The sequence below is a fragment of the Rousettus aegyptiacus genome, unplaced genomic scaffold, assembly GCF_014176215.1.
Source record: "Rousettus aegyptiacus isolate mRouAeg1 unplaced genomic scaffold, mRouAeg1.p scaffold_m13_p_9, whole genome shotgun sequence".
Classification (NCBI taxonomy): Eukaryota; Metazoa; Chordata; class Mammalia; order Chiroptera; family Pteropodidae; genus Rousettus; species Rousettus aegyptiacus.
The window spans coordinates 17,753,608-17,780,355 of record NW_023416312.1 but is presented as its reverse complement, the minus strand read 5'-3'; the positions used below and the strand labels follow the sequence as shown (position 1 = coordinate 17,780,355).

The window sequence follows — 26,748 nt, the reverse complement described above, 5'->3', positions numbered from 1 at the left end:
TTTAATAGAGTTTTATAGTTTTCATTATATAGGTCCTTCACATGTTTTGTTAGATTTATTCCTAGGTATTTTATTCATTTTGTTGCAATTGCAAATGGACTTATTTTTTCTACTTCTTTTTCTGACATTTCATTGTTAGAGTATAGAAATGGTATGGATTTTTGAATGTTGATTTAGTATCCAGAGACTTAACTGTATTTGCTTATTGTATCTAGTAGTGTTCTTGTGGAGTCTTTAGGGTTTTCTATGTAGAGAATCATGTCATCCACAAATAGTGACAGTTTGACTTCTTTGTTTCCTATTTGGATGTCTTTTATATCTTTCTCTTGTCTGATTGCACTCACTAGGACCTCCAGTGTTGTATTGAATAACAGTGGCAATATTGGGCATTTTTGCCTTGTTACTGATCTTGGAAGGTTTTTAGTTTTTCACCATTAAGTAAAATGTTGGCTGAGGATTTGTCATATATGGCCTTTATTATGATAAGGCAACTTTAGTTCTATACCAATTTTGTTAAGTGTTTTGATAACAAATGGATGCCATATCTTGTTGAAGGCTTTTTCTGCATCTATTGATACAATCATACAATTCTTATTTTTAAATTTGTTTATGTGGTGTATCACATTAATTGATTTGCATATGTTGAACCATCCCTGGGATAAAGTTTACTTGATTATGATGTATAATTTTTTTCATATGTTGCTATATTCAGTTTTCTAGTATCTTATTTAGGATTTTCCCATCTGTGTTCATGAGAGATATTGATTTGCAGTTGTCTTTTTTTGTGTGTGTTATCCTTGCCAAGTTCTGGTATTAGAATAATATTGTCCTCATAAAATAATTTGGGATGTATATCCTCCTCTTCAATTTTTTGGAAGAGTTTGAGGAGAATGTAATAAGTATTAAATCTTTGAATGTTTGGTAGAAGTCACTGGTGAAGCCATCTGGTCCTGGACTTTTACTTTTTGGTAGGTTTTTGATGATTGTTTCAATTTCCATACTGCTGCTTGGTCTATTTAGATTTTCCAGATATTCTTGATTCAGTCCAGGAAGGTTGTATTTTTCTCAGTACTGGTCCTTTTCTTCTAGATTGTTAAATTTGGTGTTATATACTTTTTCATAGTATTCTTGTATGATCCTTTGCATTTCTGCAATGTCAGTCATAATTTTCCCCTCTTTCTTCCCTGATTTTGTTTATTTGTGTCTTTTCTCTTTTCTCTTTAGTAAATCTAGCCAGGAGTTTGACAATTTTATTAAGCTTCTCAAAGAACCAGCTATTTGTTGCATTTATTTTTTCTATTTTTTTTTGTTTTCAATCTCATTTATTTCTACTCTAATTTTGATTATATCTTTCCTTCTGCTGAATTTAGGCCTCATTTGTTCTTCCTTTTCTAGTTGTTTTTTTTTTAAGATGAAGCATTAGGTTGGTTATTAGGGCTCATTCTTGTTTTTGGAAATAGGCCTGTAATGATAGGAACTTTCCTCTTATGATCGCTTTTGCCATGTCCCAAAAGTTTTGATATATTGTAGTATCATTATTCATTTCCATGTAGCTCTTGATCTCTTTTTATTTCTTCTCTGACCCTACTGAAGAATATCTTATTCTTCAGTAGCATGTTGTTTAATCTCCATGTATTTGTGTTTCTTCCTGCTTTCTTTTTACAGTTGATCTCTAGTTTAAAAGCATTATGATCAGAGAATATGGTTGGTATGATTTCAAACCTCTTATATTTGTCGAGGGTATCTCTGTGTCCCAGTATGTGATTGATTCTTGAGGATGTTCCATGTGCACTAGAGAAGAATGTATAAGCAGATGTTTTGGGATGGAAGACTCTGTAAATGTCAATTATGTCCAGTTGGTCTAATGTGTCATTTAAGGATGTGCTTTCCTTACTGATTTTCTGTTTGGATGATCTGTCCATATCCGATAGTATTTTGGTCTGTTTCTCCCTTTATTTCTGTTAGTAACTGGTTTATATATTTTGGGGCTCCCTGATTGGGAGCATAGATATTAATAAGGATTGTCTCCTTAGTGCATGATTACCTTTATCATTATGAAATGTCCCTTAGTATCTTTCTTTACTTTTTTTTTTTTATTTTGAAGTCTATTTCGTCTGATATTAGTACCAGTACTCCTGCTTTTCTCTGAATGCCATCTGCTTGAAATATCATTTTCCACTCTTTCACTTCAAGTCTATATTTGTCTTTGGAGTTGAGACATGTCTCCTAGAGGGAGCATATGGTCGTTTTTTGTTTGTTTGTTTGTTTTTATCTATTCTGCAACTCTCTGCCTTTATATTGGTGAGTTCAGTCCATTTACATTTAGGGTGATTATTGAAATATGAGGTCTTCTTATAGCCATTTTATCATTTGCTTTCTGGTAGCTCAGTGTTTTCATTGCTTCCTTGTCCTTGTGTTTCTGTTTTCTTTACTTTGGTTGGCTTTTGTGAGATTTTCCTCTGGTTCTTCTTATTTTAAGTTATACTTCAGTTCTGAACCTTTGGTGTCTGTTTGCCTTTACGAATATAAAAAGGATAGTTTATATATATACACATAAATACATACATACATACATACATACATACATACATACATACATAAAGACATGCAGTTATCCATTTTCTTCTGCATACGCCTTATCACCATTCCCATTTGCGAATTTGGATCTTTGAATCCTCCCCTTTTCAGTCATTGTTATCTCAGTTCGTCCCTATGTATGCTGAACGTTCATTACTATCTTGCTATAGTTCTCTTATTATTTAAAGTTATAACGCCCTGTTATTAGTAAGGGTTGTACTGCTCTGGTCCTATTTGCCTGATAGTCACTTTACTCCTAATTATGTTTTTTTTTCTATTTTGTTTTAGGTGAGCTAACCCTTTTCGGTATTTCCTGTAGTGCAGGCCTCGTAGTGGAGAATTCTGTCAATTTTTGCATCTGTAAAGGTCTTAATTTCTCCTTCATATCTAAAGGAGAGCTTAGCTGGATACATTAGTCTAGACCAGTAGTTCCTTTCACTTAATAGTTTAAATATTTGATTCTACTCCTTTCTGGCTCGTTAGGTTTGTGCTGAGAAGCCCGAGGATAATCTAATGGGTTTTCCTTTATAAGTTACCATTTTCTTTCTCCTGGACGCCCTGAAAATTCTGTCTTTGTTGTTGATTTTTGAGAATTTTAATACAGTATGTCTTAGTGAAAGGCCTTTTTGGGTTGAGATAATTGGGTGTTCTGTTGACTTCTTGAATTCCAAGCTCTAGCTCATTCCTTAGATTTGGGGAATTCTTGTCAGCTCTTTGTCTGAAAATGCCTTCTAGTCCCTGCTCCTTTTTCTTGCCTTCAGTAATGCCCATTATTTTTATGTTTCCTCTCCTGATGGTATCAGGTAGTTCTTGTATTTCTCTTTCATGATTTTCCATTCTTCAGTTTCTCTCTTCTTCCTTCTGATTTAATTCTATATTTCTGTCTTCGATATCACTGACCCTTTCCTCCATTTGGCTGACTATATTTCCCAAGCTTGCTATTTCATCTTTCAACTCTTGCAGTGTGATTTTTAACTCCAGAAGATCTATTCTATTGTTTGGGAAGGTTTTAGTCTCCTTGTTCTAATTATCTAGGTGTTTTTTAAATTCCTGAAACTGTTGATGTGACTCATTTTGGAACTCGCTGAGTTTTTTCAGAAGTACTTGAATTCTCTGTTATTTTAGTTGAACATTTCTAAGTCTGTAAGCTTATTTTCTGGAGATTTTCCTGAGATGCCTTGTCACGTTGGTTGTTCATGGTATTTAATGGACTATTTGTCCACCTGAGCATTAATAGAAATGTATTCTGCTTTTTTTTCCAGAAAGAAGCTTTATTATATAAAGGTCTCTCTTTAGCCTGCTGCAAATAAGGCTCTTTTCTTATGGTTTCTAGTACATGGCATCTAAGCCTCTTGGATCCCTGCATTACATAAAGCCTTAATAATACCTTTATATAATGCCTTTATTTTCTTGTAGATATTTAATCATGCTTGCTCTCCTCAGTTTCAGTTCCTGTCAGTGTTAGCAACAGTTTTGGTAGTGGTTACTAAGATCTTAGATGGTATGGGAGGAAGAGCCCTTTGGGCTGGGGGTTGGGGTCTGCAGCTCAGGTTCAGTTTTGCAACCGCAGTTGGCAAAAATCAGCTGTTGTTTCTCTGCCATCCACTTCTTTGTTTTCTGTCCCTATGACTGGGCCCTGCTCTGGCTACATGGAACTCCCAAACTCTCTCAGGCAGGCTGTTTAGGGAAGATGCCACACCTTCTCCCTTCCCCCTCCTGCTTACGGGAGCTCTGGCAGCTGCAAGCAGCAGCTTCTTTATTTTTCCCAGTCCACAGTCCGACACCTAGGGTTCTGACCTGTGGTAGCTCTTATGTGCAGATCCCACACTCAGATGTGCTGGTGTACAGTTTGGGTGCTTTTTGTTGAGTTTTGGATGTTCAGCTTGTTGTTATTTCAAGAGGAGAGATCTGGGGACGTCTTCACTTTGCCATGTTTCCTCACATCTTCTCCAATTAGAAGTGTTTTGTTTTCTCTTTTTTCTTTTGAGTTTTGAGATCTATTTTTGTTACCTATTTTGTTGTTTTTATTTTGATGTTTAGAAAAACTGGTCTATATTCATTTTCCTGTTTAAATTGGTAATCATAAGCCTTTTAATACTAAAATAACAATTGAACTTTATGAGTTGATATTATGTAGGTCAAAATATTGAAATATTGGCAATTGCATATGGTTCAATCTAGTACAATGAATTTTACCCAAGTTGGCTTATTTCTGAATCCTAATGCATATCTTTAAATATTCAAAGAAAAATCAAGAACTCTGTACTGTAAATCACATATAATTAATGGACTTCGATTACTATCAATTGCCAAATCGAATTTGCCATACCTTAGAGAAAAGGTTAAAAGGATGTTCTCATCATTGAGGAAATGTAGGGACTTCCAAAAAGGTAAGGAAGTAACGTAAAGTATTAGGGTCCTGCTCCTATATCATAATTTTTGTTTTGTTATAAATTATTCATTTAGGTTCATAATGATTATATAAAATAATGGTTTTGCTTTTCTTTCCCTTTGTAAAACACAGTGATGGAAAGCATGTTCTTCCAACATCAACAGCATTAATCATTTTTAAAATGGGAAAATATTACCAGATATGTTTCTTATTTTTCCAAATTAATGTACTCGCATTTATATTAATTTGTGCAGATTTAATTACATTCTATCTTGTATAGTAGTTATCTATGAATTTGCTTGACCTCATACTGGATTTTCAGTTTTTTATCAAAATAATAAGGAGCTCACAATTGCATATTTATACAGGAAAAAGGAGTATAAAGTACAAAAAAGAACAAAAACCATCCTGTCCATATTTTTCAATCCCATTCCTTGGTGGCAATAAGTTTTTTTAGGTTTCCCTGGATTGCTGTATTGACTTAGAATTTTTCTCCAAGAAACCTATCTGCCCCTCTCTGCTCAGTTACACAAGGTTTGAAAGCATGCTCTGGTTCTAAAAAAAAAATTAGAGACATACGATGCCACATGTCTAATTTTAATGAAGGAAAAAGCATTTGCTTTGACACAAGTCCTATTACTATGTGCAAGAGCCAATTTTTCTATTAAGATTTTCTGTAAAATGATTTAGACAATGTGTTGAGCTCACCACAAATGTAGCTATCACAAAAGGACTCATGAAATTATTTTCAATTTAGTTGGTGCCAATGCACTAGGATTGTGTTTGAGGAACACTCAGAGCAGTGACATATAGGTTTGCATTGTTCTTTTTGTTTTTGGTGTTGTTCTGTGGCATCTGGAAAACTTGGATAGACATAATTCTGAATGAAGGACTATGGCTGTTGTTAGGTATTTGAGGTGCCAAGAGGAAACCATGGAGAAACTCAGCCAGGAAATGCAGATGGACTGCTATTGAACTATTTACTCTAACAGTTAAATGATCAATAAAATAAAAGAAACAGGGAGATATCCGAATAGCTTACAACATCCGTTGAGGCCTGAATGCATATCGCAATGAATCAAGAACAATGTAATAAATCTTAAAGGTTTGGTGAGTCAATTTGCATTGGATTTTCATAAGCAAGTTAATATTCAGAGCTTCAACACAGTTTTCACTTCACATCAACAAATATTTATTAAAGTCTGAATACCGTGCTTAACATGCTAAAAGAAAAAATATACAATATGATTTCTACACTGATAATTTGTAATATTAATTGAAAACACATTTCATAATTATACAGGTAAGTTAGAAAGTAATAAAGGTAGGTAAGACATAGTATAGCCAAAATATATAGTATAAGACATGAGTATAACTAAATTCACGAAGAGGAGAAAGCAATGTAAAAAGCAGAAACAAGAATTTTATAGAGGAAAAAGGTTTTTAATATTTGTGCTTTGAATATAATTAGAATTTTGGATGATACTAATAACTACCACTTATTTATTATGTGCCAGGACATATTCTAAAATACTTGTGGTAACTCATATGGTAATCACAACCCTTTAAAGAAAGCACTAACATTAGACCCACATTCAGAATTATCCAAGATAAAAATGGTAGTTTGGATCAGAGTAGTGGCGGAGTCAGATTCTGCATATTCTTAAGGTACAGACCACGGGATTTGATGGCCAGTTGTATGTGAGTTGGTAGAAAGAGGGGTCAAGGATAACACTAAGAATTTTGACATGAATAACTAGAAGAATGAAGTTGATATGTTAACTATAGAATGTGAAAAATTGCAAGAGGAACAGGTTGGGTACAAGGTTTAGTGTAAGTTCAGTTTTGACATGTTAAGTTGAAGATGTTTATTAGACATCCGTGTGGATATCAAAGAGACAGTTAGATGTATATTAATCAGAATTTGGGAGAGAATCTCGATTAGAGATATAAATTTGGGAATTATTGGGGGTAATTTGTTAGCTCTTCTTCAATATTTGCTCACAAAATATTGGTCTTTTTCTGTGTTCCTTTCTCAGCCTTCTTACTCTATCCTGGCCTCTGTTGACAATTTTAGCCACTCCATGTCCTAAAACATCACTTTGACACAAATGGATCCTATTGATGAGTTGGAAAACAAAATAAGCAAGATAAGCATAGAGTCATCACTGATAGTGCCCAAGAGAAGGAGGCATCCAGCAGTTGTAAGGACTGAGGCATTGAATGACTAGTCCTGCTTAAAGCCACAGCAAAGTGTTTGTGGGCTAACAAAAGTAGGAGACTTTATTTTTCTGGCCCACTATTATATCCCTAGTACATAGAAAGTGTTTGGCACAGGGTAGGTTTGTCAACAGATATTAGTCGAGTTAATGAATAAAGACGAAGATACAGCTCTCATAGAAGTAGAGCGAAACCTGTGACATAGCAGAACTAGGCAAGACTAGGGAGGCCATGGCTGTGTGACGATGGCTGTGCTTAACAGTACTGAATGCTGCAGAGGAGTAAGATGCAACGAAGAAGGTTTAGTGAAGCAATAAATACCAATCTCCTTCAAGAAGTGTATATGGTAAAAAAAAAAATGTGATTTACAGGTGTTTATAGCCATCTGCTCCCATGAGTCATTTTGAGAAATGAAAACTGAAGAGTCACTAGAAAGCAACTTACATATGTTTTTTGAATAAAGTTCAATATACTTCAAACCAGAGTATTATTGAAATATGGAAGTAACTTTTAGGGAAAATATACTAAACAATCAATTTCATATTATATTTTGGCTTACATTTCTATATCTCTAAAACTATATTGTTTCAATTTTAAGATAGCATTTTTTCCCTTACTGAAATATTTTTACTAAGGGAACATTGCCAAATTTGACATAAATATTTTGTAAATAATTTCTAAATATTTTATTGCAAACTTTAACATAGAAGGCAACATTTGAGATTAATATCTGTATATGCATCCTACAATTGACATATTATTTCAAATCTTGCTTTGGTAAGAGTCATGAAAGTGTATGAGCTTACTTCTTGGTATAAAACAACACTAAAGACACCTACAAATTATAGACATCCTCATTTTTCAATTGTGTGCTGAAGCTTAACAAGTACTGAACTGAATTTTATGTTTTGTGTTTGTAAGATGCCCATTCATTTTCATGATTACAGAGAAGCTCCAACAGAAATGAGATTATTTTAAGCACTAGAAATCATACTGATACTTTTCTTAGTGTTTTTGAAATAAAGATCTTAGTAGCTATAGGTAAGAAATGACATTAAAAATTCAATAAGATCATTTTAAAGCTTATTATAAAAGTGATTAACACTAAGTTCAATTTATCAGATATTTCTGTCCCCTACTCCAGCCCTATTCAATTTCTACTGTGTCTATTTTGACTTTCATACAAATAGGTTTACCATTTAGGTGGGTAAAGGCATGCTTTGTAATAAAACTTTCTGACAGCAAGGGAATAGTTGCTTTACTAAATGGAAGAAAAACTTAACAGCAGAAATCTGCCCATTATGACAGAGAACATGAAGAGCATAGTCAAATTAATTTCTTGAGACCTTTATCTCAACTTGATGAGTTGGCAAATAGGTCCCTTGTTTGGTTCCCTAGATAATGGGTCTCCAAACCCTGGGCTGCGTACCAGTCCATGGCCTGCTAGGAACTGGGCCACAAAGCAGGAGGTGAGCAGCAGGCAAGCAAGCGAAGCTTCATCTGTATCTGCAGCTGCTCCCCAGCGCTAGCACCACCGCCTCAGACCCACCTCATATCATCAGGCATTAGGTTCTCATAAGAGCACTGGTCCCTTGTGCCAAAAAGTTTGGGGACCACTGCCCTGGTTAAATGATAGTCTCTGGTTTTTCTTTTTGCTCACCGAAGTTACTTATTACACAATACTTGAATAAACAAAGTACTTTTAGGTTCAAATCTTTCATGCTATTTATCTCCTTTAAAAACTGAATCTCTTGTTAAAGGGAGATGCATGTCTTAAAATATTATTTATCTCAAAGTTGAGACCTATATTATTGTCTGTATTATCAATGTGGTCTTATTTAAACGATAAATGTTTCAACTAGGAATGTAAATTAAATTAGCATAGTACGTAATCTTCTATTTTCCTTATTTTTCATATTCAAACTTCATCTTTTAGTTGTAAAAGTTACTTCACTAATTTTTCTCTAGGAACAGTGCATAAATACGGGTCTTATTGATTTTATTTTATTTTGTGAATCATAGTTGCAAGGATGCTATTCTAAAATAAGAACATAAATTATATAAACCCATGTACAAATGCCTTCCAGAAATTAACATTTCTTTTCACAGGAAGAGTGGTTAACAAATAAACATCTTATAAAATGGAAACGGGTGTTGGGGAGGTCAATTCATAGGACATGTCAAAATTAAGAAAGAACTTGACAAAAAGTTGGTATTTTATCATTTTTCTATCACGTTTTCAGGTAAGATAAGGAAATATTTAGGGATAGAAATGGGAATAATAGATTCTATAGTGATCCTAGGGATTTTTCTATCCCCATAGCAACTACAGGACTATGGTTTCATTTTTAGAGGGTCAGAAACTGTGAAGATCACTTATTTCTAGATAAACTAAAATTGTAAAAACTAGAAAAGATCTCATCTCTGACTTTAAACTATGGAAACTGCTACAGAATTTTTTTGGTGCATATACCATTTTTCTGTTTGCAATGCCTCAGGGACAAAAGTATGTGTAGGGACTTTAAAAAGGATTTCCTGGACTCCAGCCAATTTTGAAAGCATTCTCTGAGAATGCACTAAGGAGCTATTATCTAGATATCCAGAGAGTATGACATTCCCTGCCCCAGTTTTTGCTTTTTGCCTTTCTCATTTAAGATAGAAACTTTTCTTGCCTTACAGCATGCAAAGCTAAAACCATTCATAACTCGATTCTGAACAACTCTACCACTTTCCAGATAATCGGGAGCTCTGAAGAGATTCAGGTTAAAATTAGGAATCTTTGCAACCTCAAATCCTCAGGAAGAAACCACATGCACACATACACCATGCATCAAAACCATAAATGGATTACTTTTATTCTAGTGGCAGAGATCCTCCTTTTCTTTTTTTTTTAAATAGCACCCCTGTATGAGATTACAGTCATTCATTTTAAATATTTGGGCTCCCAGTGTACAGACGAATGTGACTGGTCGCCCCAATGTGAATTTAAGTCCCCAGCCTTGTCAGTCTGCTTGGTATTGAGTGGAGCATCTGGCAAATTTCTGGATCTTCACCCTTAGGCTAGCAGCCATACTAAAATGGAATCCACAACTCACATCATCAAGAGTTGATCCAGTGCAAGTCGTGGTGAAATTAGGCTGCCCAGGTCAGTCAAGTTAACAGAAATAGCAAAGAAGTCATGTTGGCACATGTTTCTAGCACTTGACCTAATCAAGTTCGTGGGATAGCTCCAAAGATTCCACTCAAATCTCTAGACAGCAAAGTCATCAGAAAATGTTCATGAAATTTTGCCAGGTGAATAAAAAGAAAAAGACTATAAGAGGTAAACTATAAGAAGTCACAGCATTGCAGTGACTTCTAGGGCATTGCTAATATATACCACATCCATTCTCTAAAAAAAGGGGTTTTTTTGTTATAAGTTTTTTTTATTAGTAGTAAACATTTCTTCCCTAAAGATGTGTCATGTCAAATAATGCAAACTACGATGTCGTTCTAAGCTATTTTCAATTTTGTAGTGAAAGAAAATGACAGTGGAAGACAATCTGCCCAGTCCAGATTTATATTTTCACACTTTCAAAATGCTAAAATTGCTCTGGGTAAAATCACCAATGACTTCCTAAATTGCCAAAGTTGACTTTCTCCTCCTGTTTCTAGCTGCATTTGACTTGATGACAGCTCCCTCCCTCCTTCCTGATATCCTTTCTTCCCTTGATTTTGAAATATTTTACTCTTTTAGGTCTCCTTTGAGGTCTGATGAGAGTTACTTTCTAGGCATATTTATATCTTTCCTCGGTCTCTGCTTTCCACAGAGGTTCATCCTTAGGCAATCTTTTTGCTCACACTTTTCACTCTGAAAATATTTTTCTTTGTAACTTAACCATCCATTGTGCAATTAAACAATGCCTATATTCCAATGACTAGCAATTTCGTATGTAACACTCATAGACAACAGTTTTAACCTGAATTTCTCTGGATAAGTACTCTCACAGGGTATTTCTGTGTTGACATGGCCTCTGTTCTATTGTCTGATAATACTTGACCTGTCGGATAAGTACTCTTATCACAGAGCTAAATTGAGTTGCTTAACAAAAAGAATGAAGCCTTCCAGTCACAAGGTGTACATGGACTTGAAGAGAACAACTTGGAATTTTATAAACAATCTCTCTCTCTCTCTCTCAAATTAATTCACATCAGCATAACCATTGTATCTTACCTTGTTTCTAGATGATTTGAAAGACCTTGGAACACGCTGCTCTGTTTTTTTTTTTTTTTTATGTTCTAACTATAAGGTTGACTTTTACCACTTAAAACTGGCCTTATATTATATTCTCCTCCGTTTCTACAGCTTAGTTCTCCTCCAAGGCAAGCTTTCATGCACTACAGATAGAAGTCTTAGAACGAGGCAGGAAAATCCTCTAAGATCTATGTCTACTTATAACCTCTCTACTGCTGCCCAATTCAACTCAAGTTTGCTTTCAGAGCCTGCCTTCTGGGACACTTGGGATGCTGCAGGTTCAGAAAGAGCCACTTTCTATCTAGCCTTGTCTTCATCTTATACATGGTTAAATTCCTCTTCAATCTTGACTGAAAGTAGGCAAAAGTATTTATTTTATTGATATTTGTTAAGTTTTTATAACTATATTTATTTACACTGGCAGGAAACACAAGATCTCTGAATCAGAGAACACATCACTAATTACTCAACTGCATCTTCACACCAGCTCCCGTGCCCCAAATCCCCACAGGGAAATGTAATGAGGGCCAGATGTTTATCATGTGAGTGTTGTAGTACAAGAGAAAAACCCCCAAATTATGAATATAAGAGCTTATATAAGGAAGCTCTTATATCTGAGGGGCATGGGGTGGGGACAGAGAGAAAAAGAGACACACAGACAGACGGACAGCACAGACCTTTGCTCTGGAATGTAAACAAATCCTCTTCAGGTGGAAAGGAAGGTAGAGGTCTTTTATTCTTGGAAGGTAAGTTAGAATGTAAGTAAGCAAAATTCTCCAGAGAGATCACTTTCCGGAGCAGCGCACTAGTCTAAACTCCAAGGTGTGTTTGCTATTCATTCATTCTTTAACCTAGTATTGAATTTCTTTGCTCAGAAAGCCCAGACCATGTGGAAATATGAACATATGTATGTTCTAAGAGTAGTTGTCATCCTATTCCTCTTCTCAAAATCTGATGCCAATTGCCTATTGGATCTGTACACTCTGATGCTAAAAACGCTTTTCAAAATAATTACATCCAAATCTGAACTCATCACTTACACACACACACACACACACACGTGCGCGCACACACACACAAGCATACATGCACACATGAAACTTGATCACCTGTTGGAAATTTTTTATTTGATGACACCACTATTCATCTGTATATCCAAGCCAGAAACCTGGGAGTTATTCAAGCCTTTTGTCTTTTTTACCTAACAATCAGTTCTGCCAAGTCTTCTTATTTTTAAACTCCTTTTTTAATTCAATGCTATAATGAATACCAACTAGATATTTGATTAATGAATTTCTGTTAATTTTTAGGTGTAATAATGGAGTTTTATGTACTTTTCTTAAAAAGAGTTGATATACATTGAAAACATATGCTGAAGTGTCTATGGATAAAATATTATATCAGTTTATTTCAAAATAATCCAGCTGAGGAGGTAAATATGTGAGAATGTAATGAAACAAGGTTGGCTGAGGCTTCCTAAGAGGTGGCACTGGACAATAGGTTTATGGGGACTGTCTGTACTATTTTCCTGCATTTGTATATATTTGAATTTTTCCGTAATATTTTTTTTTAGAAATTATGGTTTCCCACTTGTTACTGAATTATATGCAGAATTTTCAAAGCATGTCATTAAATGTCTCCAGCCTTTGTTTCCTGACCCATCTTCCTTAAATTCTCTGCATTTCCAAAAAGTTAGCCAAATATGCCTGCTCACGTTCCCTGTCTTAGCATGTGTGTAACTTATTAACTATAATGTCCTACCCACTTCAACTACTCATCTATGTCAACCTTAAATTTTACTTCCTTCATGAACTCTTTCCTGAGCTTGTAACCAAATATGATGTATGATCATTCTTTCTCTGAACTTCCAGAAAATATTTGGTACCACTTAAACCACACATCATATTCTTTCTTATAATCCAGCTGGCGCTTCTACAATTTTATTTTTTTCCTTCAGTTCTCCAAACTACACCCTCCCCTTACTACCAGAATAATATCAATTTAAAACTTCTCAAAAACAAACAAATAAAACTGTGCCTCACCTAACTTTGCTTTCTCTGTATTGATCCTTTTACATGGATAAGTTCAATAAACATTTGCTTAATTGACTTTGCAATAATTCAGATGAACAAAATAAATTCATACTAACAAGATCAGCCAAATATGTAATTTTCAGCAATTTTTTTTGAAAATCAGTATTTTAAAATATTTTTATTACATGATGAGCTTTTGTTTTTTGATTTGTTTTCCATAAATATAGTCTATATAAAAAATGATGGAGTTAATTTATGGGATATATTTGTTTCTTCATTTATTCAACAAATATGTGTTGGTACCCACCATGTGCCAGGATAGGTTTGAGCTCTGGAAAATAACATCCCTGCACTAATAGGGTTTAGCCTAGTGGTGTAGAGAGACCATTAGATATATAATTTAATGTTAGTCATAAGCGACATAAAGAAAAATGAAGAATACAGGGAAACAGGGTGATCAGTCCTGCTATTTAATGTAGAGTAGTAGAGAAGGCTCCTTTGAAGTGAGAAAGAAGTAAGGAAACCAGACATAAATTTCTTGGAGGGAAAGAATATTTTGGCAGAGAAAACAGTGCAGAAACCTTGAAGCGAGACTATGCTTGGTTTACTCAAGGGACACAAATTGGCTAATGAGGCTGAAATATTGTGTTCTTGGAAGAGACCAGGGAAAGATAAGATTAGAACTGTAGATAGCACACAGCCACATCATATAGAGCTTTGTAGGTCATGGTAAGGATTATGGGTTTGATGAACAGCCATTGGAGGGTTTTGACCAGAGGAGTAATTTGATCTGATTTTATGTTTTAAAAGAATCTAGTTGTTGTCTGGAGAATTGACTGGGAGAGGGTCAAGACTGGAAGAAGGAGGATTATTTATGTAGCTATTGCAATAATCCAGGTGAGATATAATGATAGCTTATAACAGAACTATAGCAGGCGAGGTAATGAGAAGGGTTAAAAATCTGGATATGTTCTGGAAGTAGAGTCAATGGGACTGTCCAATGATTTGAATTCTGGAGGTTAAAAAAGAAAGCTCAAGAATGATTCCAAGGTTGTCAGCCTGAATAACTATTAATTATGTCATTTATAGAAATTGGGAAAACCATGGGAAGAGAAAGATAAGAGGATTCAGTTCAGAATTTGGTTAGGGCCATATGGAGATGCTCATAAGATGTCCAAGTGTCAAGGAAGTAGCTGGGGTTTTTGAGTCTGGAGGTAAGTTGAGGTCAGGGCTGAAGATATAAGTTTGGAAGTCATTGTTGTATAGTGTGTATTTACATCAATAGGACCAAGGAAAGTAGTGTCAAAACTAAGCTATAGCACTCCAATATTAACAATTAATAAGAGGAGAAGGATTCAGCAAAGTGGCCTTAGAGGCAGTAGTCACGAAAGTGGAAGGAAAACCAGAAAGAAGTGTCCAGGTTACAGAAGCCAAATGAAGATGGAGTCTTAAAAAGGAGGGAGGGATCAACTGTATCAAGATGAGTGTAGTTTATGCATTGAATTTGGGCATGTTGAAACCAGTGGACTTCAGGGCTGATGATTTTTAAAAGTCGATAATTAAGAATTGCAAGACTGTTACTTCTGGAATTGATACATTTCTTTTTTCCTTCTCCCTAAACAACTGATTCATTTCTGACTTGTTTTAAAATTTTAACATTACAGAATATAAAAGACAACCTACAACAAATCGCAGGGCGGATTGACATTATTCAGAATAAGAAGACAGCAGCATTGCAAAGTGCCACACCTATGGAAAGAGCGAAGCTCCAGGAAGCTCTCTCACGACTTGATTTCCAATGGGAAAGAGTTAACAAAATGTACAAGGACCGACAAGGGTAGGTAACACTTCCATTTTACTGAATTATTATAGCTGTTTTCAGGGAACTCTAGAGTTTATTTCAATGTTATCCATGTTTTAAAAAATAAGAGGTGGAGAGGAAGAGAGAGAGAGAGGTATCACTATCACTGGAAAAAGGTAAGTGGAGTGAGAACAAATTATTTTGTACTAAAGTTAGCATTATGTTGGAGCACTACATTATCTGCTAAAATTCAGATAATGTCAAAAAAAGGTTTGGTTATTTAATTTAGCTGATGTAAATACTTGTATAATATAAAATATATATCTTTGGTCAAACCTGTGTTCTATATATTTATATCAGTTTGATACCTGGATTAATATGTTAAAAATATAAGCTATGAACAAAAAGTTTATTTTCATTTAATTGTTTCTGTTTTGAAGGCATTACTTTACATTTTGAAGTCCCTCCACTTATTTTTTTGCTATGAAGAATGTATTAGCTTGATTTAAAACAGCATTTTAGTGCTTACCTTAATTAAAGGTATCTAACTTTTGACCAAAATTTTTGAATTTATATACATTCTTTAGCCTGAAGAAGGTAGAGTATTGTTTTTTTCTTTTAAAAGTTAGGTTAAAAGTTATAAAGCTCTAATGGCTTTAAAACAATTTGTTTCAATAATTTGTAGTCTTAAGACAGTCTTCTTCATTATTCTCAGAGAAAATCAAATCATTTTTAATAACTATAGGGAACTTCCTAAATATCTCTCATCTGTGTCCATTTCTAACCTTCCCTCTATTGTAGTTCTTAATTTACTACATTAGGTTCTTAAACCAGTACTTTTAGCAGAAATCTTGGTTGTCTCTAATGAGAATCCCTACTTTGATCCTAATTATCTTTTATCCAGAGTTGTTTTCCATAGTGTAAGAACTTCAGCACTATAATTTCGTTTTCCTTAGAATAAAGTCCATACTCACTAATTGAGCCTATAAAGCCTTCACATGACCCCTGCTTATCTGATCAGCCTCACTGCCTTTTAATTCTTGCCTACATTACCATCCTCCAAGTTCTGCTCTAGCAGCATTAATTCAATTTGAATATTTTCATATGTTTTGTTCTCCTTCTGGCACATCTGTCCTTCAGATCTTACCTGAGATGTTATTTCTTTCTTAAAGTCTACTGTAAAGTCTGGAAACTTAGATATTGTTTTAACATTTAATGTAATATAATATCAATATACCCGTTATGTAGTTGTAAATGTTGCCAGACTCTGTGGCTCCAAAGTGACCTACTTCTAGAATTTACCACATAGTAATCAATGTGTTTACTTTTGTACCTCCTGTACAAGCTCCTTAAAGACAAGAGCTATCTCTTATTTTGTGCAATATGCTTGGTACTAATATAGTACTGAGTACAAAGTGAATATTTAGCATGTCTGGACTGAAGCCTCCTCTTAGTTTTATCTCAACTTGCTGGAAAACAGCTGTTCCAAGGGTATCCAAAGCCAGTAATGATAAAACAAACTCAACAACCCTGTGTATATACCGTAAAAGACAAACTTCTAATGCCTAGCCTGGTACCATGGTGTACCTTCTAATGCCTAGAAGGTACCGTGGCGTACCTTCTCTCAATATCCTACACTGAGTCATTATGAGCCTCTTATGGAAGCTACTCCAGTGAGGTCAGTTTCATCACCCTCTTTTGGGGTGCTTATTCCAATTTTGGGATATTCTCGTCTCTGTCATCTTCTCTCAGACAGTGTTTTCTCCTAGCCATCCAGTCCACTAACACCATCACCTAAGAACTTTGGGGGGGGCAGGGCATGGGTAGCCAGTGATCACTGTGCTTCTATAGGCATCTACCACTCTGTAGTGAAAGAAGTGATGAAACTTTCTGCTTTCTGAGGCTGCTCCCATACTTTATTTATGTCACTTTTGTCCAGTGAGCTAGATATTCCCTTCTCACCAGGCCATATAGATGCTGTCCTTTCAGTTCACCTTTAACTGTAGACTTTAAAAGAATCAGAAACATTAATGTCATTCCATAGAGAGGGTAAATTAAAATCTCACCCCAAACCTGGGGCCTTTCATATGTCTGGCAAAGGCTAGAGTGTCTCTCACAGCCTTAGGCATGCTCTTTTCATATCTAGAGACTAGAAGAGTATCTTAATTTTATTCTAATTGAACTTCTGTAGTAACTGGTGAGGAACTATTAAATATCCTGTCTTTTCATCTAGTCTCAGATAAAACTGGTTTAAATCATATACGGTCCAAATTGTTTTGGAATCCATTCTTTGCCACCGATTAGCTTTATGTCCTTCAGCAAGTTCCTTAGCTTTTATGCTCCACAATTCCCTTATCTATAAAATGGTATAAAAATATTTTCTAAGTCATAAGGTCATTATGAGGACTGAATGATAGTGCATGTAGAGTACTTAGAGGATTGCTTATACATGATGATGACGTAATTAAGCTTGGCAATATTGTTGATAAAAATGATGGTCTTATGGCTCTGATGGTCTTCATGCCTGTTAATTTATTCTGATATTCTTTCACATTTTTCTGAGCACCATCGAAAAATGAATTAAATTCAGTCCCTGCGCTGAAGAATCTCCCAGTCCTAGAGAGAAAATGGGCAGTCAGTAAAACATGGCTTAATAGATGTAAGCTGTGCTAGATGGCGAGAGCAAGATTCTGGGGAGTGGAAAAATAATATTTTACACAGGGTCAGTAAGTAAAGCAAGGTCTATGAACCATTCGAGGTTCTAAGTTACAGTTAACAGAAAGTGACTTTGCTTACCTTAGGTAGAATTACACAGTTTATTAGAAGGATATCAGGTAGCTCATAGAATCAATGGAGAGATCTGAAAGCCAGCTTTAAAAATGAGCAGAAACCATCAAGGAAGACCAGACTAGGCATTCAGAAACATATCCGGCATCAAGCCACAAAATGAATCTAAGTAATAAATTGCTATCAAGTCTATGATATGCTGGTATACCCAGAAGTATCTTTGTCACTGAATAATGTTTGCTACAATCACTGCCAAAAAGTATCTAAATTATTACTTCTTTTTGTATCACTAATTTCAGATTTAAGGTTTCTGACAGAATCATTAGTAAGGCAGGGATCGAATTTTGTTTTTTCTCTAAAGGTTCAGTTAGTAAATATTTTAGTCTTTGTAGGCCATATATTCTCTGTTGAAACTATTCAATTTTGCTGTTGTAGGGTAAAAGAAACCATAGATAATATATAAATGAATGGGCATGGCTTATTCTAATAAAACTTTTTTTACAAAGACAGGTGGTAGGCCAGATTTTGCTGGTGGGTCATAAATTGCAAAGTCCTATTATAAGGCAAGCTGAGGTCATATAACTAGGTTCTAGCTGCCAAGAGTCAGGGAAAATAAACAGCTGGAATTTGGGCTTCTTTGTTGTGGTAGTTAGGGACTTGTCTCCCACCAAGGCCCATACAATGGTAGGTTCTTGAATCCTTAGAGAGATTAGAAGTTATACATTCATAAATAGACAAATGGCCAGTATAGCCCTCATGTTGGGTTCTCTACAAAAATTTAATAAATTTTTAAATAAGCCATCTTGAGGTTAAATCAAAATATTTTTTGAGCCAGTAAGAAAGTATTGGTATTTCTTCATGTATGATCCATGTACGATAGTATATTATTTAGCTATTGCCATCATACAGTGATTCAAATCCCCCCAACCTCGACGACTTAAAACAATGAGCATTTATTTTCTTGCTTATGAATCTTTAGTTTGCCTATGGCTTGGCTGACCTAGGCTACACTTGGCTGGGCAGATATTTCAAACTGTAGGTTGGCTGAGCTAGGCTCCAGGATGCGTGTTGGGTTGAGGTCTGCTACATGTGTCTTTACTCTGGGCCTAAGATGAAGGGTCAGTGGCATGATCTGCTCATGATGGATAACCAGAATATAAAACAAGCCTAACCTCCCAAGAGCATTTATGACCTGTGCTTATGTCAAGTCTACTCACAGTCAATTCATCAGAGCAAGCCTGACATCCATAGAATTTGGGAAAGTCATACCATCCATTAGTAGATGGGGAAGAAGGATGAATATTTGGTTAACAATAATCCGAACTATTATAGAAACTTAATAATTAATAATAAATGATTTTTATAGCTATAAAATAAATTAGTGATTTTGTCGTGCTTTATTTTATAGGAAAGACTAAGTCTCAAAGATGTTAAATGACTTGCTCAAGCTCTTCCTACACAGAGTATTTCTATTTTACCAAAATATCGAGTTCTAATATGTTTACATACTCACAATAAGTTACAAATATGGCAAAATGTGTTAGACTCTTGGCATTCCTAAGGCATTGGTTCTGAGACCATCATTAATCAACAAATTCATGAATGCCATAATGACAAAACTCACCTATATTAATTTCATAATGTACAACAGACATTCCTCTTTAGGAGAGGGGAAGTAGAGAATTAAAATCCAGATTGATTTATGACTGCTCACTCATTTTATGCTCTAAGAGACTCGCTTCCAATATTGTCTTCTAGCATATAGAATTTCAACATGTGTTTCAGTAAAGTTACACATTATCGAAATACTAAAAGTGGCTCCTGTCCACGGAAACATGAATAGTGAATACAGCAAACATTAAATCCTTGAATCCCATGTACCATGTATATGGGTGTGTTTGTGTGTGTGTGTGTGTGTGTGTCTGTGTGTGTGTGTGTGTGTGTGTGAGATTAATATTTAAGTATATGGGACATTGTTGCTAAATTCTATTTTCATCTATTTCTTGGTGGGTTACTCAATGCTTATAAATTATACCTTCAGGAAGCACATGAAAATAAAGAGAAAACTTGTATAATATCTCCTTAGTATTAGAAAAACATCCTTTTCTTCTTTCAGGAAAACACTCGAGGGCCTACTAAGTGTCAAGTACTCTGTTGTCTTTTCTTTCTCATACCATTTTTGCAATCCCTTAAACCATGAATAACTTTGCCTCATATTTAGTAAATGACTCCCAAGCCTAAGGAGATAGCACAGTCCAAATGAAATAATAAAAATGAAAAAAAAATTCTAGACTACAAATTGCTATGTAGCCATAAGATGGCATTATTGCTTAACAACAAGGTTCTAGTCTGACATTAAGCAATTTTTTACAAGTTGGTATTCCTCCTTAGAATTGCATTTAGTCAGGTATTTTGGGATGACTCACCCATATATTTAAGTGATTAAATTCAAGGTGATTATGAGCTTTAGATTTGATGTAAAGAAGACATGAGACCAAATATAATAATTTTTATAATATTGAATTTCTTGAGAAAAAATATCAAAAATATTGGGAAATGAGTACGAGGGCATTTTTAAAATCAGATTGATTACCAATGACGTTTCATAGAATAAGAAATAAGAAAACAGTGTTGTATAAAAGGAGCCAGACCCAAAATGATACATATTCTGTAACTTTATATACGTAAAACTCCAAAAAGAGGCATATCGGGGCTTAAAGGTCAGGTATGGTTGCCTTTGTTGGACAGAGTAATTCAGGATCAGGTTCAGGGGTTCTGAGTAAAATTTTATATCTTGATCTGGATGCTGGTTGAATAATATATTTCCTTTAAGAAAGTCTATGGAACTGTACACTTGTGATTCCTATACTTTCTATATGTATGCTGTACTTGAATGAATTTTACACTTAAAATTAAAAAATAATAAATATGTACTTTTTTCAAGTATAGGAAAGATCTCTGAATTTTTCAAAAGGTGCAGCTTTAGGAAAAGCATATTACATTGTTCTAGTTTTGACATTTCACCATAGACCTCTGAACACTTTATAATTTACCAGTACAGACCCTAAGATAAGTATGTGGGCACCACTGTTCTAAAGAAAGTTTCCTGAATTTACGACCATCATGCTGAAAGCATAGTGCCTCATGTCAACAAGACGCTGAGGGTGGTAGAGCTGGAAGCTGCTTCCCCAGGGATTTCTCCTTTGTTTAGTTCCCTTAGTGCCAGGCCCACAGTACTAAGGCACTCCGACTTTTGCTGCCGTTTATACTGCATGGAGGAAAATGAGACAATGGAAGGAGAGAAAACAGGAATAGAAGCCAAAGAAATCTGATTTCAAGAGAAAGTGCCTTAATCATCTCTGTATTCAGATTCTAGGGAATAAGCACGTGATTCTGCGAGTTTACTCCTCATGCAACTTTCTCATAAGCATTTGCTATCTAACTTGTAACTTTTCTATAGAGACATTCAATACATATATTTCTCTCATGTAAGGGTGAGGAATGTAACCCCACACTACACACAGAGGGAAAGAATAATATATTAATTCTCATGCCATCACTATACAGTTTTATCCTCTAAAGTGGAAGTTGGACAGATGCATAATCAGGGAGTTTTCCAGAATTGTTCATTCCCAAATGAGACATTCAGCTATAGCAGCATTATTAGCCTTTTCTATTTGTCACAATGCCATATGTAGTTGGGAAAATACATGATAAGCACACATAGTATCCTGAAAACTCAGAAAAGATTAACTTTGTGGTCTTAGAATGAGCCTCTACTCAATGTAAAGATTTTCATGTAGGATTGGATCTTCATATTCTCTCCCCAAGTATATGTATATGTGCTAATACATAATTCTACTATTGGTTTTTGAAGCTCGTAGAATTAAGAGGTTAAAAAAAAGTCTCCTGGGTAAGTTTTTTACATCTTATTTCAGTACATCTCTTTGTACTGACAAGGGGAATTAATTCTCATGTATTTATTCATGGGGACAATGTAGGGGCAGATGTGTTAAATAGCAGAAGAAGTAAAGTTTTCTATGTTCTACTTTAAGGTGCTATTGAGACCATAGTATATGGAGAAAGCTTCTGTTTCAGTTCTCAGCTTCAATATATTTTTTAAAAATCATTATTTAGTATCATTTATTTGATAGAAATTACTTTTAAGGCTTGTTTAAGAAAATAATACATAATTTACCTCCATAGATATATCAGGAAACATTCTTATACATAGACATACAGACATACTCAATAACTCACCTAAATGTTGAAAATATTGAAAAGTTTACTGTTAACCTTCATCTTCATCACTATCTGCTCTTATACCTTCATTGATGAAGGTATAAGAACAGATAGTGAAAAAGATACTTACTTACCTGGTCTGATTTATTTTATTGGCTTCCGGATGTCAGAAACCACATCAATTTTGCTTCTTTGCACAATGCCCAGTACAGTGCATATGGTTAATACTATTTGGTGATAATGATAGTGATGAAAACTATAATATTAAAGCATCCATGTCATATATGTCAAAAATAAATCATCAGATCTTTAAGAAAGGCAAATCTTTCAGTTACCTGTCATTCTCTATAATCTCCCTTCATTCACTAAATTTAGCCTCTACATCATCTACTCTGCCATACCTGTTTCCTCAGTTTAAGGGTTTGCCTCTCCTGCACACTATCTTCTATTTCATGCTACTCTGTTCAAGTGTTTATATTTCTTCCCAGGATCTGTATAATCTAAACCAATCCATACCAATTGTGAATATATTTCAGTGGCTAGTTGTTGCCCTTTGAACACCACTGAGAGAGCGGCTGTGGGCCAAATAGAAGAGACGTTGTTTTCACTTAGCAGCCGAAAATGAAGTGTATGATTTGACTGCTGATTTCAATTACATGGAGGTTTTTACCACAAGAGGCAAAGCTTTAAACTGCAAAAGATTAGTCCCTTATAGTTGGTGTTAGGAGGTATTTAATGTTAATGTTTTGACTATCAAACAGTCTCATTAAAACAAACCAATCATCAATGAAAATATTCTTACCCATAATTCTGATTTTTCAAACTCTATTTAAAACATAAACTATTCAGTACAGTACACTATTTGAATTAGATCTCTAAACTATCCCTTGATTTATATTTCCTGCTTTAGTTATAATTTCTTCTGAATTCTTAGTTGTTGAGAACAGTTAGTGAAGGAACTGCATTAAAGGGATCTATTGTGTTTATTTAATAAAAGGGCATTTGAAATGCATATAATATGTTTGATTCAGCCCATCAGCTTATCTTCTGTATGTTTCTATTGCTAGTTCAAAGCACTCAAGAGTTGCAGAATGATTTGCTTTTTATGAGAGCCATTTTGTACAGAATCATTTGCCTTATATCTTCAACATTTTCAAATTCTTATAAATCTTTGCAGTTCACATAGAGGTTAGCTTAAAACTTGCTTCAGATAAGAAATTGACTAGACACAGAATTCACATAATCTCAGAGTTAACCATAGATCAATATCCTGAATCTTTTTCTCAAAGTAATTGAACATTTTTGTTTCCCAGGATAGCTGTAGACACACATTTCCATTCTTCACCATAGATGATTCTGCTTCTTCAGTGTTCAGGCAGCTATATTTTGCTTGTTTGTTATCTACATAAACTTGTATTTTCATTATTGCCAAAAGGAAAATGATCTAATATAGAAACCAATTTTATTCCTATAGAACTAGCTTTATTTTGGAAATAATGTCACTATTTGGCTTTACTCGTTATATGTTTCCTGACTTTGTCGTCACAAATTTTCTTCTCTAAATATATATTTTTTTCCCTCTACAGGGAAGAGATGAATTTTAGAAGAAAGCAAAACTGCATTAAATGTAATTTTCCAGAAGCTTTCTTTACTTTATCAATTAGAGGTGTTTTTGTTTGTTTGGTTTTTTTTGTTGTTGTTGTTTTTTGGGGGGTTTTTTGTGTTTTGTTTTTTTTTTTGCAGAGAAAAAAAGAAGCTTAAGGTAGCAATGCCTTCACTAAGACAGAAACATATTTCTCACTTCTTAAAAACCTAGGAGTTTATAGTCAAGGCAGGTAGGATGGCTTTGTTCATTCCTGCTTTCTATACAGCTATCTTTATATAGCAGGTCCTCGTGAACATGTTATAAGATGGAGTTACCATGACATACACATTCCAAGAATAATGAGAGGAGTAAAGAATGATCACCAATTATATTTTAGAGACATTTCCTGGAAGAAACCATGTTTTACTTACACTTATAATTCATTGGCCAGAAGTCAGTCACATAACTAAACCTAAGCTTCAAGGGAGGATGGGAAATGTGACATTTATGCCTGGATGTTATATACTCTGCCAAAAGGTATACATGTATGGAAAAATGGGAGATTGGTTATTGAAAGAGCACTAACAGTCTTCAGTATATATATAGAAAATGTGTTTTTTTTTTAAACAGCCTTAAGAAATATGTATAAAGGGTAGCTGAGTCTAGGGTTACTTCCCTACTTTCCCTACTTTCTTACATAATTTTATGAACTCTGCTTCAGCTAACATTTCAGGAAGCAACTCTGGCTTCCTAAATTCTGCTAATATAAAAGTGGAAATTTTTCATCATTGCTCAATATCCACTGTTCTTTCTCTCCACATCCTCAAAACAATTTCTCATTAATCAAATTTTGTCTGACTCCCCCATTTACAAGAAATCCACTGCTTAGCTAAGGAGAGAGAGAGATAACTTGATTATCATAGTACCGCTTGGTTATATCTCACCTACTTACTTACTTTGATGAAGGTTGGTAAATTTTTGCAGATTAGATTGCTAACTACAAATACTCCACTATTAAATAAGGATCTAAGCGTAAAGCTACAATTATGGCAATGTATAAAATTTCAGGACATCTCTTTGTCTGGACATATAAAATAACCTTTCATGAGATAAAAGAGCTGCTTCTTTTTTAGGAACACACACATGCCAGACATGCTTTCAGTGTTTTACATATATGATTTCACCCTCAAGAGATCTGTATTTTACAGATGAGAAACTTGAGGTTTAGAGAGAATAAATAATGACTCATCCTTGAAGAGTATGCCATTGCCTGTATTTGGACCCTGGTTATGAGCTCTTGTCTGCTACACTCCTTGCTTCCTGTGCATTTCACATAAGGTTTCTAAGGCTCAAGGATTATGTTCTGTCTTCCAGATGTCATTCTTCAGTAGCAGCAACAGAGAAACATATAAAAAGTTGTTGTTGTTGTTGTTGTTTTTAATCTGGTATATAACAGTACAGTGTTTTAAATAGTTGTTTAAATTTTACAAAATGGCGTCTTCATGTTCAATACCTGTAGAAGAAATAGACTGTGATTCTATAAGATGCTTGGCATAGCCAAATGATGAAGGACCTTCTCAAATGCTTGAGGAACCCTGACTTGTTCTTTGGCAGCCCAATTCCTACTCACTGTTCAGGACCTAGTGCAAATACTACCATTTAAAATCCTTCACTGGTCTCGATCAATTATTCCATTTTCTGTGTTCCTAGGACTCTTCCTTCATTTACTTCCCTTATAAGGGCTTATCATGAATTTATGTCTTGCACAGCTGTGTGCAACTCTGTACCATTAGAGATTTTGTCTCTGTAGGGCAAAAACTGTGCCATATACCTTTTGTCACCCTACAGCCAAACAATATAATTTCATAGTAGCCGCTCAATACATATTAACTTTTTTTTAAATCGCTGGGTCATTAAATGTAAATGATAAACTGCTCATTCAAAAGTTAATATTTTGGAATGAATAAGGTTCTTGTTTCTTTGGTTAACAAGAATTTTATTTCTATCATACTTAATTCAACAAAATATTTATGAAAGATAATTTTCTTCATATTTGCTTTCACTTTTCTATAATAAGACTGAATTATGACTTTGAAGTATGGTTATAGCAAATGTATGAATAATCTGGTACCTTGATATATTCTTCTAATTATGGTGATTGAGAGAAACAAACATTCTCTCAAAAAGAAATATATACCAATTTGCCACTAAAGTAAACATAACCTTCGGGTAGAAGTCAACAAACTTTTTTTTTTGTTTGCTTATTTGCTCGTTTTAATTTCTGCTATTCTGGGGGTAGGGGTGGGAAATTCGTTGCCATTTAAAAAATTCTAACACTTTAAATAATTTGTTTACTCAGTGAAAATTGCCAATTCTTGCCTATAAGGCAATTTTCAAAAGAATTATTTTCTTATTAGTTTTATTTTATCCATGGACCATCTCAAATTCCTCTTGAAAACATCACTTTCCTTAAGGGAAGAGTGCCCATTACAAGCTAAGAATGGTTATTCTGTGACCTTGTTTTGAAGGAATTCTGAGGACATCAGAGATATAGTTCTGTAATCTGTATGGGTACCTTCTTTAAAGTGCTAGTACCATGATTAAGAACATAGATGCCAACTCTCTTTTTTGTCTTATCCCTTTTTCCTTATCTCCCAGTAACATAGGAGTGACCCAAGGCAGCTATGTTGGGCCCCATTGGATCTGTCAGTATTGGTCAGCGGCTGTCACAATAATTCTATATAACACGCCTACCCCAAAATAAGAGTCAGCTATTATTCTCATGCTTACAGGGATACTGTAAGCCAACTCTATAATACCCTGTGGGGTGGTAGGTTGAATGAATAGGCCTAATGTGTTTTACTCAGGGACCCAGGT

The 26,748-nt window shown here is 34.7% G+C and overlaps 1 protein-coding gene across 8 annotated transcripts in view; it reads left to right on the top strand.

Annotated features, from left to right (window-relative positions):
• DMD (dystrophin) overlaps positions 1-26,748 on the top strand; it is a 2,254,165-nt gene that overhangs the window by 1,163,524 nt on the left and 1,063,893 nt on the right. For all 8 annotated transcript variants that reach the window (XM_036227209.1, XM_036227208.1, XM_036227211.1 and 5 more), the window contains one exon: positions 15,121-15,293. In XM_036227209.1, the coding sequence (XP_036083102.1) occupies positions 15,121-15,293 (173 nt within the window). The remainder of the gene's footprint in view (positions 1-15,120; positions 15,294-26,748) is intronic.